Source organism: Rattus norvegicus, chromosome 1 (assembly GCF_021556685.1).
Source record: "Rattus norvegicus strain SHRSP/BbbUtx chromosome 1, alternate assembly SHRSP_T2T, whole genome shotgun sequence".
In the NCBI taxonomy this organism is placed as follows: Eukaryota; Metazoa; Chordata; class Mammalia; order Rodentia; family Muridae; genus Rattus; species Rattus norvegicus.
Window position 1 is genome coordinate 42615307 of NC_141534.1, and position 19540 is coordinate 42634846.

At 45.0% G+C, this 19540-nt stretch overlaps 1 protein-coding gene across 1 annotated transcript in view; it reads left to right on the forward strand.

Moving 5' to 3' along the window:
* Mthfd1l (methylenetetrahydrofolate dehydrogenase (NADP+ dependent) 1-like) overlaps positions 1-18346 on the forward strand; it is a 188855-nt gene extending 170509 nt beyond the window's left edge. The window contains 2 exon segments of the mRNA NM_001108462.2: positions 11045-11164; positions 17888-18346. Of these exon segments, the coding sequence (NP_001101932.2) occupies positions 11045-11134 (90 nt within the window). The 3' untranslated portion in view covers positions 11135-11164; positions 17888-18346.
* Positions 18347-19540: the final 1194 nt, after the last annotated feature.

Sequence of the window (19540 nt, forward strand, 5' to 3'; positions counted from 1 at the left end):
ACATACACACACACATACTTGTAATAAGTTTTGAATAAACAGATATAAAAACAATGAATACACAACAAAATAAAACACCTGGCACCTATTCCAACAAAGAAAATACAAGCATGTCTTATGTTGAAGAAAGCCAATCAAAATTAACCCATTCGTTTTACAAATGTTGCAATTAGTAGACCTAAAAACAGCAGGCATGAGCACTCATTGGCTGCTCTTGTAAATGACCCACGTTTGGTTCCTAGCACCCTTGTAGTGTCTCACAACTTTTGGGGGCTCTAGTTCCAGGGGATCTAATGCCCTCTCCTAGACTCTGCAGACACCAGGCATATATGCACACACAAACTTACACTGAACCAAAACACCCATATGTATAAAACTTTTTTTTTAAGTTACATGAACATGGACTCTCTCAAAGGATCTTATCATATTGTAGTGTGCAAGAGAAGGTTGGAGGGCAAACACCAACAGTCATCCAAAGGCAGGTGGGGCTATAGAGCTCTGGGGAACAGCATGGGGGGCTGGAGGAGATGGCTCTGTGGGTAAGGCATTGGCCACACAAGTGTGGGAGTCCCAGTTTCAAATCCCCAAAACCCATATAAACCTGGACACAGTACGTGTCTGTGATCTGAGTGTTCTCCAGCAAGATGCAGAATGGAAACAGGAAGAGTCTCCAGAAGCTTGTAGGACACCTGCCCTGTTTCACACAGTGGTGAATACCAAGGCAGCATCTCAGAGATCGTGGAAGCTGTCCTCTGACATCCATACATGCACTGTTATATGCATACCACACACACACTCACACATTCACACACACACACACACTCACACATTCATACAACACACATATTCACAAATCAGACACGATACAAAAATTTTTTTAAAGTGGCATTTTTGTCAACAGACATTATAATCTTCTGTCTGTTGATAAAATAACATTTTCAATATACAGGAAGTGAGGTTGGAGTGACTTAGGATTTACTGCTGTGAACAGACACCGTAACCAAGGCAAGACTTCTAAGGACAACATTTAATTAGGGCTGGCTTACAGGTTCAGAGGTTCAGTTCATTATCATCAAGGCGGGAGTATGGCAGCATCCAGGCAGGCATGGTGCAGGAAGAGCTGAGAGTTCTACATCTTCATCTGAAGGCTGCTAGCAGAATACTGACTTCCTGGCAGCTAGGATGAGGGTCTTAAAGCCCACGCCCACAGTGACACATCTACTCCAACAAGGCCATACCTCCTAGTAATACCATTCCCTGGGCTGAGCATATTCAAACCATGACAGGGGTTCATGAAGGCAAGTCCCCAAGTAGAGTTAGACAATTTTGAACCCCACTCAAAAAAAAAAAAAGGCTAAAATCAATAAAGATGTAGGAGGCTTCAATAATACTACAGTTGCACTTGACCTAATTGGCAGTTCTAGAACACTCCTCCCAACAGCAGCAGAGCACAGAGCCATTGCAAATGTACATAGAACATTTGCCAAGACTAGCTATGGTCTGGGCCACAAGACTGGTCTCAGTAGATTTTAAAGAATTTGGATCACACCAAAGTATGTTCAGTAACCACGGTGGAATTGAATGAGAAATCACAACTAAAAGACATCTGGGGAGCCTCCAAGTATTTGGAAACCAGACACACTTCAGTGAGAGCTGTATTCACTAGTCATCTCTTGTAAGGACGGCTATTCTGGAATTGAAGGGAGTAAGAGAACTCAGCGCAGTGAGCCTTTTTGAAGGGATTGTCTTATTTCTTGTTGATAGTGCTTTTGTTTGTCTTTGTTGTTTGAGATGGTTTCTCTGTAGACCAGCTTGATAGATGCCCCTGCCTCCATGCTGAGATTGAAGATTTGGGGCATCACATTTTATTCAATTTTTTGGATTTGAGTGTTCATAGCTGCTGTTTGTTTTCTTGCGTATACTGACATGCAAACCTAAGTCTTGAGTGTGCTAAGCAACGAGTCTGCCTTTGATCTACCAGTTTGTTTATATGCTAGTGAACCCTATTTTTATATTCAAATGTACGCAGTTTATTACATGCCAAGTTTTCCCAATAAAACTGTTGGTGGGGTTGGGGATTTAGCTCAGTGGTAGAGCGCTTGCCTAGGGTTCGGTCCCCAGCTCTGAAAAAAAAAAAAACTGTTGGTGATGCAGTTGGGTTTGCAAGCAAGTTACAGGAAGCCTTCAGGAGGCTAAAGCAGAAGGATTACTCCATGTTCAAGGTCAGCCTAGTCTACATTTAGTGCATGACTCACCTTTTATTTAAAAAAAAAAAATCCATGATTAGAACTGTCTAGTAAACCTAACATTCAAATAATTAGAAACCAGTGAGTCAGTTGAAACCAGAGGGGAAGTGTCAAAGTCTGAATGAAATAATCTTCCTCCCTGGGCTTCTTCCCAGAATTAAAAGTTTATAGCCAAAGGGGTCACCAAGATGGATTCTTAGTCTAACACCTTATCATGAAAAGGAACACTGATCAGAGAATAAAGGAGAATAAAATCACAGTGACATGCACCTTCTCAACAGCGGTGAAGAAACGTGACTATAAAAGAACATTATATCCACACTCAGAAAAAACAAAAAAACACTTCCCTATATCTTTATGCCCAGCCAAGCTATCTATCAATGTACTAATCATTAATGTAAGTCTTTGTGTTTCTCTTCTGCTGTTAACAGATGGCCACAGAGGAAGTAGATTAAAGCAGCTAGAGTTGATAGTAGCCGCAGCCTAAAATTCTGAATGCAGCCTGGCTGCCTTCTCTGTTTACATCTTCAGTGCTGGCATCAGCTGGCGGCAGGACCTCATCCATGGCCTGGGGTCCATTTTTATGCTCGTGGGGTATTCACAGAATCTATGCCCAGTTTTTGCTGGCTGCCAGTCACCCTCGGTCGGGTCCTAGAGGACACAGGATTGTTGCCAGTTGGCCTCTTTGTTCCTGTTTAGTTTCTGAAAGCCAGCAAGAGAGAAAGACTTTCTCTTGACTATGTTAGGAAGGGCGGTACCCTATTCAAATGTGACCTCTGCTGTTAGACACCAGTCAACCTCCATCAAAAGCTGAGGCCAACTGGGGTCATCATAAGCATGTCTGCTACAAGATGGGTCAAGGAAATGGAAACTCCTGGGAGAAAAGAAAGTTTCTATTGATTGTGGAAATAAGAAGGGCCCATGATGGGGATTATTTTATTAACCCTACAGGAGGATGCCGAGGAAGGATGGCATCAAAGAAAATTCATCTTTTTCTTGACTGCATTAAGAGATGAGTTGGAGGGCTGGAGAGATGGCTCAGTGAAACCTGAATTTAGCTCCTGGCACTAAACATTAACGCTGCGCATGAGCTTAATCTAAGCACCAAGGAAGCCAGAGACAAGAGGAATAGATCCCTGGCCAGCTAGGCAAGCCAAATTAGCATGCTTGCAGGTGTGTGGAGAGACCCTGTCTCAAAAAATAATGGGGAGAGATTGAAGAAGAAACCTGAAGCAGGCATCTAGCCTCTGCATACATATAGTGTACACAGAGGACAGTGTTGTGGCAGGGGTGGGGGTGTGGAGGGGATGACCTTAGGCCTCCCAGAAGACATGTTGATATATGGAAGGCAGATATATAAGAAGCACAAGAAAATATTAGCTCAGAGACAGAAGAGGTACAAGGGGACGTGATTGATAAGCAAGATGGCCTTGCTTTACATATTTGCATATCCTCGTCCATTCTGACCTAAGGTAGTTCTTAGTTAAAGACACAAGAGGCCAGTCATGGGGCATGTGGGGTTCTCGATCCTCCTCTTCTATGTTAGAAAGCAGTAGATGAAACCTGGATCTGCAAAGCAGAGTAAGTATAGGAAGAGGAAGGTTTCTTAGTTAAGGTTCCATTGCTGTGAAGAGGCTCCATGACTGCGGCAACATTTATGAAGGACAACATCGAATTGGGGCTGGCTTACAATGTCAGGGGTTTAGTCCATTATCGTCATGCTGGGAAGCATGGCAGCATCCGGACGCACTCATTGCTGGAAAAGGAACTGAGACTTCTACATCTGAATCGGCAGGCATCAGGAAGAGAGAGAGAGAGCCCCTGTATCTTTTATGTATGCAAGCAAATTATTGAGGTGTTTTTCAGCCAGTGATCTGGGGAAAGTTGTGGGGGTGGGCAATGTTGACATTCCCCCTATGATGTACAAGGGTTGGAGATGGTAAAAACACTACCGTCATTCCATCCTGAGGAGGCCAAGGTAGGAAGACTGTTAGTTCAAAGCCAGCCTGGGCTAGATGGTAAGATCCTATATCTATTTAAAAAATTGAAACGAAGCAAGTAAATCAGTCCCAGACCCAGACTGGTATCTTGAAAAGTAGGCTGTATGGCAATGCAGACCACCTACATCTTTGACAGTTAAGATGGGCTATTGGTGGTCCCTGATCCAGCATGTGTCAGCTAGCCAAGTTTCTGGTTGGTAGACATGGTCTGAGGTCTCCCACCTCTCTTTCTCTTCGTCTCCACCAGACTTACATGCACACACACCCTTGGCTCCATGAGCAGGCAGAGCATCAAGGACGATTCAATACCATGAACCTTCTCTCCATCCTCCTGTTAAGTCTGTCAATTTAGCAGCTTTTTAAATCTCCATGGAGGAACTTTGCTCAGTCTAGAGGAGAAATGGAGGAAGAAAATGAGAGAGGGAGAGAGAGAGAGAGACATTAAACTGCTGAGGAGATGTGCCTCCCTGGTACAGTGCTTGCCTGGCATGTGTGAGGCCCTAAGTTTAGCACAGCACAAGGGAAAATAGTAAATTTCTAGCAGAAACAATCTCCCTTCCTCCCTCCCTCCCAGCTCCCGCTCTCCCCTTCCCTCAAAGGATGGTGTTTTGGTTACCAAGAGGATCTCTATTACTATTTCAAGGGAGGCACTCTTCAGAAACCTGTTATTAAATCCGTTTGTGTCCCTAGAGTTGGCAGAGAGTCTCAGGCATGCCACCTGCAGATCAAATGGCTGGTGACTGAGTTCAGTGCCAAATGGCAAAAAAGACCCACAAAGGTGGGTGGCAGAGGCACCTCCACTCTGGGCCTGCGTACAGTGCTCACCTGGGCAGCTCAGTTTAGGATCACACGTTGTCTGATTTATAATTCTACTTCTCTGTCTTGATCAGGGCTGTCCCCACCAGCTTAGATATTTTGTATCTTGGTTCTTGAGTTCACCCTAAGGTTTGACTGTGGTAACTTGAAACTATGAAAAGTAAGGAGTTGGGAGCTAGATCCCCTGCTGAGATTGACTTTCACATAGCAAGGAAGTTTTCGGGAAATGTCTCAATGAGCTCTATTGCTCTATTTGTCCTGTAAAAGGAACGCAGTCATGGACCAGGTTTCCTTCTGCGTTTCCTATGTCTGTCTCTACTATAATTAACAGTCTTGTTGTCATTTGTGTGTATGTGTGTATGTGTGTATATGCGAGGGAGGAGAGAGAGATAGTAAGGAGCACACATGTTATCACATGAGGTGGAGGTCAGAAGTCAACCTGAGTCATTTCTCCCCTACCTTCATATGGTCCAGGGATAAAACTTAAGTCATCAAGCCAGCACAGTAGAGCAGATACTTTTCTACCTGCTGGGCTGTCTCTCTAGCTGCTCATTTCTTATTTCAACACAGGAAATAAAATAACATGGAATGCCTAGATGGGGCCTACTCTGGCCTTAGCTCACCCTAACTTTAAAGTCGAGTCCATAATATAGACACTGTCACACTGCACTTACAAATCACTAATGAAGGCTCAGTGAACTAACTGCTCAGGGGCCACGCCCCTTCCTGTGATGCAGAAATCCTGATCTGGTTCCCATAGTTACCCGCCCCTCAGACTGTCTATTCACCTAAAACCAAGGTCCTTGCAGATCCCCCTGGCTGGTACCAGGAACATGATACAACCGTAGTGACCATCACCACATCTATGTCCACATCTAGAAGGGGATGGGAGAAAGTCTATCGGCCTCCACCTACCTCAGGGCTCTGAGTAGTTCAGGAATGATGCTCATGCTGGCATAGGGAAAGGCCAAAGGGGTCTCTATAGCAATGGGGGTTGGGGGAAAGAGCTACATGTGAATGGCTTACCGCTGTGTACTGGTGATCTCTGTGGATCTCCTAGGGAATGGACAAAATACAACACGTGAGCAATGAAGAAGCAGTGTGTGTGTGTGTGTGTGTGTGTGTGTGTGTGTGTGTGTGTGTGTGTGTGTATGTGTGTCCTTGCCTTAGAACTATCATCCTTAGGTTTTGCTAACCCTCTAGAGTCAGAAGGCAAAGCAGCATTGCAGCCTCAACTATAATGGTAATTCCTTCAGCCTCCCAAAAAGGCTGTGTGTAGGAGTGACTTGGGGAGGGAATCAAACCCAGGGCCTAGAGTAAGCTAGCCAGGGAAGCACTCTACCACTGAGCCACATCCCCAGCCCAGAAAATTATAACTGAATGTGTAGGTAACTCTTCAGTGAGGTCATGTAAGCGAGAACTGGTTACAGACTTCTCTAAACAGTATCAATAATCCATGTTTAATCTAAAATAGTAACAGGAACTGAGTGGTTTCTGGGTAGTTTCTCTATGCATACCACTTTAGAAATTTTTTTTTCTCCATCTTTATAACTTGGGTATTTCTTATTTACATTTCAATTGTTATTACCTTTCCGGGTTTCCAGGTCAACATCCCCCTAACCCCTCCCCCTCCCCTTTTATAAGGGTGTTCCCCTCCCCATCCTCCCCCCATTACCACCCTCCCCCCAACAATCACGTTCACTGGGGGTTCAGTCTTGGGAGGACCAAGGGCTTCCCCTTCCACTGGTGCTCTTACTAGGATATTCATTGCTACCTATGAGGTTGGAACCCAGGATCAGTCCATGTATAGTCTTTGGGTAGTGGCTTAGTCCCTGGAAGCTCTGGTTGGTTGGCATTGTTGTTCATATGGGGTCTCAAGCCCCTTCAAGCTCTTTCAGTCCTTTCTCTGATTCCTTCAACTAGAAATGTTTTCTATTCATAAGGTAGTCTCTACTCTATGCTGGGACGCTTTTCTAAAGATGACCTTTGTTAAGCTTCTGGCCCTATTGTAAGCTAACACTGTTCTCTTGTTGGGGAGAAGGAGGATGGTAATTTTATGACAAGGTCTCTCTATATAGTCCTGGCTGTCCTAGAACTTGCTACGTAGATGGAGCTGGCCTCAGACTCACAGAAATCCACCTGCTTCCTGAGGGCTGGGATTAAAGGCATGGACCACTATTCCTGGCTGCTAACACCATTCTAAAATGGCCATTAAATTTGAAAAGGAATCAAGACTAAAACTATAACTTCCTTCCCGGGTCTTACTCCAGGCAAAGATGCCCTTCTGTTTCTCTCTCTCTCTCTCTCTCTCTCTCTCTCTCTTTTTTTTTTTTTTTTTTTTTTCCGGAGCTGGGGACCGAACCCAGGGCCTTGCACTTGCTAGGCAAGCGCTCTACCACTGAGCTAAATCCCCAACCCCTCTCTCTTTTTTTTTAAGATTTTTTTTTATTTTTATTTATATGAGTACACTGCAGCTGTCTTCAGACACATTAGAAGAGGGCATCAGATCTCATTACAGATGGTTGTGAGCCATCATGTGGTTGCTGGGAATCGAACTGAGGACCTCTGGAAGAGCAGTCAGTGCCCTTAACCATGACCCATCTCTCCAGTCCTCCGTTTCTCAACATCTTATCTTTTTCCCTAGTTGATCATATTTGCCAAGGAGTGAGCCCATTGGAATTATATATAGAATGGGCCCATGGTATTATTGTTCTTCTCTCTCTACTTCTCTTATTTAGAAAGCACCCTCCACCTCATTACCAATTTAATCTCCATGACAATCAAATTTCAGAATTAGACATGTGAAATAGGGGCCCACATGTGGGGGTGCCCATGTGTAATCCCAGCACTCAGGCTCATGTGGTTTCCCTCATGTTTGTGAGTTGAGCAGAGTGCAGTCTCTGGTGAAGCCTTGCCAATTTCGTCTGCTCAGGGGTTTTCAGTGCCCTGAGCAATTATGTATGCATCTTGTCTGCATGTATGACTGTGTACCATGTACATGCCTGGTGTCCGTAGAGGCCAGAAGAGGGCATTAGCTCCCCTGGAACTGGAGCTATAGACAGTTATGAGTCACCCAGATCCTCAGATTTGGTAAGTGCCTTTACCACTGAGTCATTCCACCAGTCCTAACGTATGTTTCTAAACATCGTTGATAGAAAGTGTGATTCCTTATGGTTAGAAAAAAAATGGGAGATTAATCATAGTTAAAATCAAGGTCATGAAAAAAAAGGTTTTTTTTCTTCAACCTTTGCACAAGAATCTATTAATGTGGCATGACAAGCCCAGAGATTTAATGGCTCCTTGTTTATTTTAAATGAGACAGCATACAATTAGCACAGAGCCCCACTGACCCCAGGCCCGTGGCCAGAGGTCAATTCCCAGGTGCTCTTTCTTCTGTAGTGCTGTGTGGAATCTAGTCTAGGAGCTACACCCTGATGACCATTTGGTACAGAGTCACAGTCGTAGTTAACATAACTCCATATCATTCTTCCTCAGCACGGAAGCTCTTGCTCTACACAGCCTGAGGGTTCTTGTCTGCTGTCCCTTATCCCAAATAAGTAGCCTCGATTCTCAGAAGCGATTACTGCATCGTTGGAAAGGAATGCGGAAATTTTGCCATTCCATTCATGTCTCTCCTGCTTAAATAAGCTGAAAACGGAAGAAAGATTTCTCTCGCTTCCTGGCGCTTAATATCTTGGCTAGTTTTATGTCCCAATATTGTGACAGAACTTAGAATGAGTCTACCTTCCTTTCAATAGAGTAACACAGTAGTAACCAGAGAAACCTTGATTCCATGCTAGAAGCATGCCTTTTAAGAAGGTAAGCTTTAAAATACAGCAGGGCCCCAGCACTAAGTCAGGTGCCAGAGTCTACATTTAGTTCACTGTTTGAGATCCAGAGTGTCACTGCCCACCCATGTGTGACAAAGGGGGCCTTATCCCCAGCTGTGCTCAGGGGTCTTTGTAGCCGTGATCCTCCTTCACTGCAATCCTATGCAATTCTATGTACCTACCACCATGTGTCGGGCCTTCTCCTTGCCCTGCCTCAGCCTCCATACTCCAGAACCTGCAGGGCAGAGAGTGGTCAGTGAGAACTGCAGGACATGCCCATGGGCACCCCACCTGGCTAGCAGATAAAGGAGATTGGCACTGAGATATTAAGCTCTTCTGAGCTGAAGGAGTCACCAAAAAGGACTGTGGGCATCATGTGAACCATGGTTTCTATGCCATAGTATGTATCTGTCTCGCTGGGGACTTGCTATGGTCCCAAGCGCCCATGTGGCAGGTCTGTGGCTTTGAGTTTCCACCACACTCCTGCTACTGCTGCTGCTCCACCATAGCCCTGGCTGACTGGAAAGAGTCTATAATCAGAGAAGGGAATGAGAGAAGGGAGCAGGGGGTAAGAACTACATTCCACTTTAGTTCTCTGCAGAGAATTGTTGTGGGATGGGAGGAAGCAGAGCCACTCTGCAGGCCAGTGCTAGCCCATCACTGCTTCATCTTATCAAGAGTGTCTGGGGACAGGCAAGGTATCTGCAGGACACAGAATTCAATCTGGCAGGGGTTGGGGATTTAGCTCAGTGGTAGAGCGCTTGCCTAGGAAGCGCAAGGCCCTGGGTTCGGTCCCCAGCTCCGGAAAAAAAAAAAAAAGAACTAAAAAAAAAAAAAAAAGAAGAAGTCAATCTGGCCTCTGAAGAGCCAGAAACCGGTTCCTCTGCCTGATGGATGGGCAGATGCGACTGGAAGATGGGTGCCTGTCAAGCACCGCAGGGGAGCCTGAATCCTCGAGTCTTGGCAGTGCAGATCTTGGGGAGCAGTGTGTTAATATGGTAACCTGTGTGCTCTCCTCAGACACCGGGGCCTTCCAACACGGGACCAGGCACCCTTGATTCAGCAAAGCAGTAAAGAACCAGACTCTGCCCTCAGCTAACCATGTCCCCGAGTGCTTCCCTTGATAACTTGGCCTCTCACTTTGCTGGACATGGACCTGTGATCTGAGGACTTGGGGGATAGTCACAGATGATCATGAGTTCAAAATCATCCTGAGCCACATGAAACTCTATTTGAAAAAAAAAAAAAAGCAAAAAAGATAGATAGATAGATAGATAGATAGATAGATAGATAGATAGATAGATAGATAGATAGATAGATGATGGGTGGATGGTGGATGGATGGACGGACGGGTGGGTGGATGGATGGATGGATGGATGGATAGATAGATGGTAGATGGTCAGGTGAAGGCAAGTATCCATGTCAGAAGGCTCTGGAAGGTGGCTCAAGCTGGCTGTCATCCATGTGAAACACACAGTACCATTCCAAGGCAGTGATAGGGAAATGAGTAACGTGTCTAGGAAAGTCCAGAGGCCATGTGGTACTTGCTACCTTAGCAACCTTGACCATGTAACTTAACTTCTCTAGATCTCACTACCTCCCCTGTGTACCCTGGAAATAAGAAAAATACCTCTTCAAGGTGTTGAGAGAGTAAAATGGGTAACCCCCTCAGCTCTATGCCCAGTGCTAACCATAACAACACAGGAGTTCGTGTTGGAAGGAAAAGTAGATGCCTGTTAACTAAGGACTGGGCCTGGCCTCTAGTACAGTCTGTAGGCTTTTGCTTTGATAAAAATACATGCATGGGGCTTAGTGAGGAGGCAAGACCAGCCCCAGCAGAGGGGCTGATCTTGGGTTCTATATTGCAAATTAGACAAGCTTCGAAAACCATTGGTGGCTGCTCTGTGCTTGTGGGACCACAGGGGATGGTGAACGAGCTACATTCAGGGGGAGGTGACATGCTTTCTGTCTATATTTGATTTCTTTGCAGAGTGTGAAGTCAGGGGCAGGCCAACAGGGACGCCCGTGTCCATAACATAATGTTATATGTGACTGTAGTGAATAGCATGGTTGGTTTGTGTCAAGTGGACTGTAACATGATGAATCACTTCGTGAACTCTGCTCATGCACAGTGTTTTGTTTTCTCTTCCAGATGAGCACAATGCCAGGTCTGCCCACCCGACCCTGCTTTTACGATATAGACCTTGACACAGAAACAGAGCAAGTTAAAGGCTTGTTCTAATGGAATCGAACTCTCACAGGACTGGGCCAGGTGAGCTACTGTGGTTTGGGTCTTGTTGTCAACTCAAATGATAGCTTAGGCCATTTTTCTCGGGTTTGTTATAAATGTGTAAATTGTTTCCTAGGTCACTACATGTTCATTCCTAATAGCTGCCTGTGACTTGGGTCCCCTCCCAAGCTCAGACATGCCCTCTGTGTACCTGGATTGAATCCTATAGAAGTTGGATCGTGAATGTAAACTTGAGTGGGGTGGCTCTGGTTGTAACAAGGGCTGGTATCCACCTTCTTTTAAAACTGACTTCTACCTTATTACCCCACATCTGGGTACAAAGTTACAGTTGTGTTAGGAAAATCTTGGGTTTCTTTCCCAGGGCTGCAATAACAAAGTACCACAGCCTGGGTAGAACAGAGCTGTGACTTGCTGTCCTATAGGCTAGAAGTTCAGGGTCAAGGTATCAGTTGAGCAGGCACCCTATACCCTCTGAGGGGTGTCATGGCATAGTCACCACTGTGTACTTGTGTCCCTACTGTTTCTCTCTAACATGTCTGCCTATGGTTACTGGTCTCCTGAGCCCTTCCCTTGTCCTTTTTAGTTTGTATGTATATGTGGTATAACTGCTGGTTGTTTTCTAAGAGATTTGAGTTTTTGAGATGAGGTCTCAATAGCTCAGGCTGGTCTTGAACTCATGATCCATCCCCCTGCCCTACTTTCCCAAGTGCGACACTTACAAGTACCCACCACCACACCTAGCTCTTTGTCCTCTTCTAAGGATCCCAGGTAAATCAGATTCAGGCTCTGTAAGATTTTGGAGGAGGGGGAGACAAGGTTTCTCTGTGTAGCCCCAGAACTCTGTAGATCAGGCTGGTCTCAAACTCAGAGAGGCCCACCAGCCTCTGCCTCCCTAGTACTGAGATGAAAAACATGAACCACCACCACGGGCTTTAAAGACATCTTAACTTGATCATTCTGCCAAAGACCCTGTCTCCGAATGCAGTCTGTCACTGTCACAGGTGCCCGGGGATAGTGCTCCCACATACCTTTGGAGGAACATAATTACATAATTCATAATTCATAATTCTTGACTGGTTGGGACCCTGCTGCCTCTGGAAAGACACATACAGATGGACACAGGTCTTGAGAAAATGACTATACTTCTAATCTTCCTGCAGCTCCCAAACAGAAGTTGTGAAGGCTTGTAGCTCCCTTTATACCCCTAGATCAATGTATCCTCACTGTATTCCCAGATCCCAGTCTCCACCCCTCCACCCCAAACGTTCAACTCCATGCCTTAGCCCAGAAGCCCCTTTTCTTGGCATCAAACCCTCTTCTGGGCCTTTGGGTGGGTTTCTTTGACCTAAATACCCTTCAACACTTGTGTGTTGGGACCCTAAGTTCGAACTAAGATTTCTTTTCCTTTGATTGCAGCTAACAGTTTTATGGGGTTGAGGGAAGCTCATGCTTATGGAAATGAGAGGACAACCTCTGAGATCCTCAGGAGTTATCTAGAGTCTTGCTATTGTGCGCTCTCCTACTGACCTACAGCTTGCCTGAAGGCCAGGAAGCCCCGGGGTTACAAACACATATCACTATATCTGGAAATTATAGGTTCTGGGAATCAAACTCAGACCCTCATGCTTGCAAAGCAAGGACATTACTAATTGAGTCATATCCCAAGTCTCCTTGCTGTTTTGCAGTTAGGGAGGTTCCTTATTTGATTTTAGGGGTTTTTTTTCTATATGATTTTTTTTTTAATTAAATTAATGATGATCTGGACTCTGGTGCAAAAGATAAGTGAGGAGCCACTTAAATGGCCTCGTATAGAACTGAGGTGTGGAAATGCTGTGAGAAGGACGTAGGTGCCTGTGCATGTGTTTGTGCGTGCGTGCATGCGTTGCTGAGAAGTGGGAGCCACTGTGACACTCAGCCATGTGGTATATCTTCTTCATCTTCCCAGGATGCTGGGAAAAGAAAACCAAGAAGAAAATCAGATGAGTAGTTTAACAAAGGGATCCATGAACTTAACCTTTGGTAACAGTGCTATTTTTGGTCTTTTGTTGCGGCTCTCGTCTCCCAGCGAGGCCTTGGGAAAATAACAGTATTGTTTTAGACCACAAGTTGAACTTTTCACTAATTAATTTCTTTTCGTGTCAAGAATCCTATATATGGCATATCTGCCATTTGTCTCCAGAACAAGTATGTGCAAATCTCTCATCTCTAATGAATATTTTTTCAGACTTTTGACCAGTTTTCATCTGTTCTCCAAGTGGACCATATGAGCCCAGTTATACTTTAATTATTGTGGTTAAGATTGAGATAATGTCAGGGATGCTATACCAGTGCGTACACCTAAGTAAATTTCTTGTGACTTGTCACCTATACCTTCCCTGGCAAGCATCCTTCCAGATTTTTCACTGGAGATGAAGCAATCCAAGAATAGCCACACAAGCTTTAGTTAGCCCTAGCACTTTGACAGTGGAGGTAAGAGGGTCAGGATTTCAACGTCATCATCTTGGCTATGTAGTGAGTCTAGGTCACCCTGAGCTACACAAACCCTATCTTAGAAATAAGTAAGGAGCTGGAGGGATAGCTCAACAGAGGTCCTAAGTTTGGTTCTCAGCACCCATATCAGAGGGGATGAAAAAACACTTGTAATCTAACTCCAAAGGTCTACTGCCCTCTCGTGGATGGGATGGATGGACAGATGGACAGATGAACACACACACACACACACACACACACACACACACGAATCTTAAATTACATAACTAAAATGGATCAGGGTCTTTGGGAATGATCTTCTGGCATGTCATACTGCACTCAGCACCTCGCACTGCTGGTCTTAGCACAGCAGGTGTTGTCCCAGTAAATCAGAGGCTTCAGGAAGATCCTTCCTCTCCACATGGTCACAGAGGGATGGTGCCTGAGGGCAGTCTGCATCCCCAGTGCTTAGCACTCCTCTCTTAATCACCAGCATGTTACTGTTTTGCTACCCCAGTCAACTAGTGTAGGGATCCAGCCAGTGAGGTATTGTGTTTCAGGGCTGTGTCAACACAGACCCAGAGAGATCAACACACCACACAGCTACCAGCCACAGAAGCCAAGATCCAACCCAGGTTAGCCAGCTCACACAGTGTGACACAGCCTTACACCCCATTCCCTACATGAGCTTAGGCCCATTCCAAAAGATGGTATCAGCTGGTGAATAAGTGTTGGCTGTTTTAATAAAATAACAGAAGATAAGTATGTGGGTATTCAACCCAAAACTCTCGAGTTTATCAACACTCGGGGTAAAAGGGACCTCAGTGTAGGGGACAGCCTCTTACCTCACCCTCTCCTTAAATGGCATTGCTTCTCATCTATCTGACACTGAATGTGGAATGACTAAATACGATTGTAGGCATGCTGGGCAGTAGGTCAAAACCCATCATCATTTGACACTGCTGGAACAATTGAAAAGGGAACTGGTGGCCTCAGACAAAAGCTTTTTACAAAACCCACTCCTCCTTGGCTCCTGTAGACATCTGTTTTCCGTGACTCTCTGATGTGGCTGGCAGTCCAGAACCTCTTCTATCAATATGCAGAGAGGGCTGTGGCCGGTGAAGATGCATAAATAAAAGTGTTGGACCGTGTTCCAGCATCAGAAATATACACGCCTTGCCTTGTCAGATTTTAGTGGCACAGCAACATGGTGTTGAAAGCCTCAGCTGCAGCAAGGCACAGTGTGGTCACCGTCCTTACAGTGGGCACTTGCACCTGTGCCCCACTTGGAAACGAGGGATGCTAATGACTACTTTTGCTTCCTCCCCTTTCACACCCTTCCTGCCTCCCTCACTTTCCCTCCAGGAGACATCTGAGACTGAATGTGAACGTGAGATCCCAGGAGTCCCCAGGACTTGAGCTCAGCCACCTTGCTTTGTCCCAAGACTTCCCTGTAGCCCTTTTGCTATTGTTAGCATGAGCCATGACTCATTCTTTTGGATGTCACTAAATAGAAATCTTTCAAATAAGGTTTGGCCTCATGAAAATCATCCCATGCTTCAGTGTTTTGATACAAGGTGTTTGTGTTTCGTGGGGAGGGGTGCTGTGCTCCCCTCTATCCATCTGGGTTCTCATTCTCCACCTTGATCATATTTCTGAGCCTCCAAATGATCTGTACAAGAAAGTCCAACAACTTACTGAAGAACCAGGGCCGCCAACCCTCCAACCCGCTGTGCAATGTTTTATGTATTGGGAGCCACTATGGTCCCATTGTAGATGCTGGTATGTTGCCAGAAGTCTCTTTTGTAGAGTTGCACCTGTAGAAAGAAATACCATCTAAGCTCATTTCTTCCCTAATTTGCCTTTAGGGAGGAGAACTTCCAAGATACTCACTGATCAGAAATTACTTGAGTCAGGTAGCCACATGCATGCCTTCCCATGGACAAACCTGATCAACCCTAACTCCCATATCAAAGGGGAGCCCACAGTAACACCTCAGCCCTATGATTTGGGTTTTGGAAATTTATCTTTTTGCTCCACCACTACGTTAAGCACACATATATTCTTTTCCCTCTTCCAGGAAGTCCAAGGAAATAGTAGCCCTCACTACTTAAGCCTTTCTGGCATCTGATAACTATTGTGACTGAGTCTTCCATATCTAGGTTAGGTACCAACTGTGACCTTCTTAACTCCCCTTAAGAGGAACCTTGGGGCACAATACACTTACTGAAATGCTATATTTCGTAAATATTGGACTGGGCATGTAGCTCGATAGTAGACCACTTGCCCAGCATAAGCAAGGCCGCAGGCTCCATCTCAACATCACAGGTGCAGATTATTTCATATATTCCTCTTCTAAAGTATGTTCCCAGTGGGAAAACTGCAAGGTGTTTCTCCTTATAGAATTATTCTTATAATGATTTTTTGTTGTTGGTTTTGTCTTGTTTTTCAAGGCAGGGTTTCTCTGTCTAATAGCCCTGGCTGTCTTAGAACTGGATTTGTAGGCCAGGCTGACCTCAAACTCACAAAGATCCTCCCACGTGCTGGGATTAAAGGCGTGCACTGCCACATCAGGCTAATAATAATTCATTCTACATGAATGAATAATAATTCATTTCTACATTTTCATTAAATTTTACATTTTCACCTTAGCCCTCTTGTGTTTCCATCTATGATTAGACTTCTGTGGGGCCATTGCAGATGCTGTAGTGCATGCCTGTCATCCACATCTTGAGGAGGCTGAGGCAGGAAGGTTGCAAGTTCAAACCTGGGTTAACATTGCTCCCAGGTTTCACAAAAGAAACGTGGAAACATAGACTCTTCTATACCCAAACCACAGGGCACAAGGGCAGTGGCTTAGCCAGCCAATCTTCCAGTCTACACCTCAGCAAACAATTCTTACAGTGCTGAAGGTATGCCCAGCCCAGAAGCAGGCCCCTTTGCCCAGCCATGCCTTCCCTCCTCAGGATTCTCTGGTCACTACAGTGAGGCTGCTGTGTCCCTGGGTGAAGAGCCAGGGCCTGCACCAGACAGCCCTCTTAATGTGACATGTTTTCTTTCTGTTCGTGGTTGTTATACTTGCTGTGTTTCTGTTTTCTGTTTACTTGCCTGACTTGGACTCTGGTGTTGGGGGGTATTTGAAGTTCTGTCCTCCTCTCCATCACTGTCTTCTGTCTTTAAGCTGCCTGGGCATCTCCCTGTCTCCAGACTGTGCAGTTATCTGTGGGAGGCAAATCTACCCAGTTTCAGCAGAGTGAACTCTCTTGGCCCACAAATAAACCCCTCTGCATGTAAACTCAGATGAAAGGCTACATACTGGCGTTTACATTTTTCCTGGAGTGGGAGCATGTTTTCTTCTGGGACTTGGTTGTTTTGCTTGGTTATTGTTTTTCAGATATAGTCTGGTCACTTTCTCTTTCTAAAAGATCGCAGAGAACTGGGCATGTGGAACATGTCTGAAATGACACAGCTTCAGAGGTGGAGGCAGGGGAATTGGGATGACAGCGTAGACTGTAGCAGCTTCAGGGAGAGCCCGAGTTAAGTGAAACCCTATCAAAAAAAAAAAAAGATAAATGAATACACTTTAAAAAGTTAGAGGATTTAAGTTCTGCTGAAAGTTATAACATTGAGAAAAGGCAACAGATCATCCAAGTCCTGCTTCTATTAATTCCCATGTATCCCACATGTAGTCTTATAACTTGCTCTCTATGCTCTCCGTATTGAACAGGAGGAGAAATCCAAAGCAACCAGATTGTTACTCTAAAACCTGTAATAGTCAGTCCCTGGATCCTGCATAATATATAGATCCAAAATCTGCAACTCATAGAAACTGTGGAATGTCTGGGAAAGTGAAGAGGCTGCCTTGTGAGATGACACTGATGTGGTTGTGGAGCGCTACCTCCAAGTCTCACTGTGTCTTTGTGTGGGGGTCCACTTATATGTGCATTTATACACGCATGTGGACGTGGAGTAGAAGACTACTTCTGGTCTTGTTCTTCGGCTGATATACTAGTTTTTTGACACAGTCTCTTATTGAATTAGACAACTTAGTAGGCAAGGCTGGCTGGCGAGGAAACTCCAGGGACCCATGCGCATCTGCCCTGATTCTCATTTCCCACACAGAAAACAGCTCACACACGAATCCCAGCCTCGACTTGTGAATGCAGCCCTTTCTCCACTCTTGGATTTTTCTTTAAAACCACAACACAAATATGAGTTTAACACCAGAGGAAGAGGCAACTTGGCTTTGATACTTTTTCTCCTCCTGTTTTTCAGAGTCTTCAAACAAAAAGGTCTCTCCTTGCCTTTTTGCTGCAGTTGGAGAAGAAAATGAATTTTGAAATCTGCTTGTTATGCAATGCTGGAGAAATCCTGAGACAGGCCAAAGACTGCTTTCCTCATGCAAGATGAATTCTGCTTCCAGCCAAGCGGTGTTCAACAGAGGGACCTGCACCACATCTGGAAGGAGCAAAGTTACTCTCGGTTCCGATAGCGTTTACACCATTTCTGCTGCTTTTACTTTAGAAAGTTTATTTTATGGAGGCTAGGGGATTGCAGGAGTGTGAACTAAAAACTAATGTTTCCTTCTGTGGGGTTTCCTCTTTCAGCTTTTTAGCTCTCCCTTCCCTCACCTGTGTTGGGGATGGGAGGCCAGGCCTCGGATTGCACTGTCCAGCACTGTGCTGCCAAGCCAGTTTTTGTCTTTGAACTGGAAATAAAAGTATTTCTAGAAAACCACCCTAGCAATGTCCAGCGAATCAGACCACTCAACAGATGTCACTGTCCTTGTGAAGCGGTGGGGTTGTCACGTGGCACATTTGTGGAGGAGATTGCAAGTGCATTTGGAGCTTTATAAATGACGAGAAAACAATCATGTTGAGAAAAATGTCAAGGCAGCTGAGACTGTGGAAGGCTGGCTGGTCTCTTGGAACAAGGTACACTACCTCTCCACAATGACAGTCGGGTCTTAGTCACTTTACCTAACCGAGCTTGTGAGTTTCTTCCACTCTGAATGAATCTCAATGGCCATTCAACTTTCTGAGCCCACAAGGGTAGGAGAGTGCCTCTTAAAGGTCAGGTGTTTGGCAAATGTTTTTCCTTTGGCCCAAATGAATCCAAAACAGGGAACGTTCTATGACCCGTTCCCTACTTTTTGACCCTTCCTTGTTCCTCTCATTTCCCCTCTTACAATGATATAAAATTATGTAAAACTTAAAACAAAACCAAGGATTCAGAAACAAACAATAAGTAATTGTCCTCAAAGCAATATAAGTAAAATTGTCACCATAAATATCCTAAATATCCCCAGGCACATCCTGCGGGATCCTTCCTGTATCCCTTTACGATACCCATTCCAGTGACCCTGCTCAGCTCATAATGTGTCTTTATGTACCAGTTTTGCTTATTTCAAAACACTGTTTGAAAACCAAAAGGCCCACTCAGTCAGTGCCTTTCCCAAGTAATTTTGCTTAGTGATTCTAAGGTGTCCTTCCATGTCTCTGCCCTTTTTTGGGGAGCCCACCTCTCCAGAGTCACACTTACCCTGTATTCTCAATAGCTGCACCCATGTGATAATAAGTTCTCTACAGAATGCACCCAGAAAACAGCAGCTCATGGTGAGCTCATGTTTAAGGAGTCCCAGTCACAGCCTTCCCCAACTCCCTGCACACAATATGGCCGCCACCTGCTGTTATGCCTTCCCTGCTATGTGGACTGTGTTCCCTTCAACTGTAAGCCAATATAAATCCTTTTTCCCCCCCCTTAGGTTCCTTTGTAAGGAATTTAGTCACAAGGGCAAAAGATACCTCTAATCCAATCTCCTATATAGAAAAACAGTTTGGAGTCAGATTGAAAAGCTGAGCAAAATGTCCATAACTTACCAATTTCCAAAAAACAGGTTAGTGTCCACAGGCCTGGGCAACCAACACT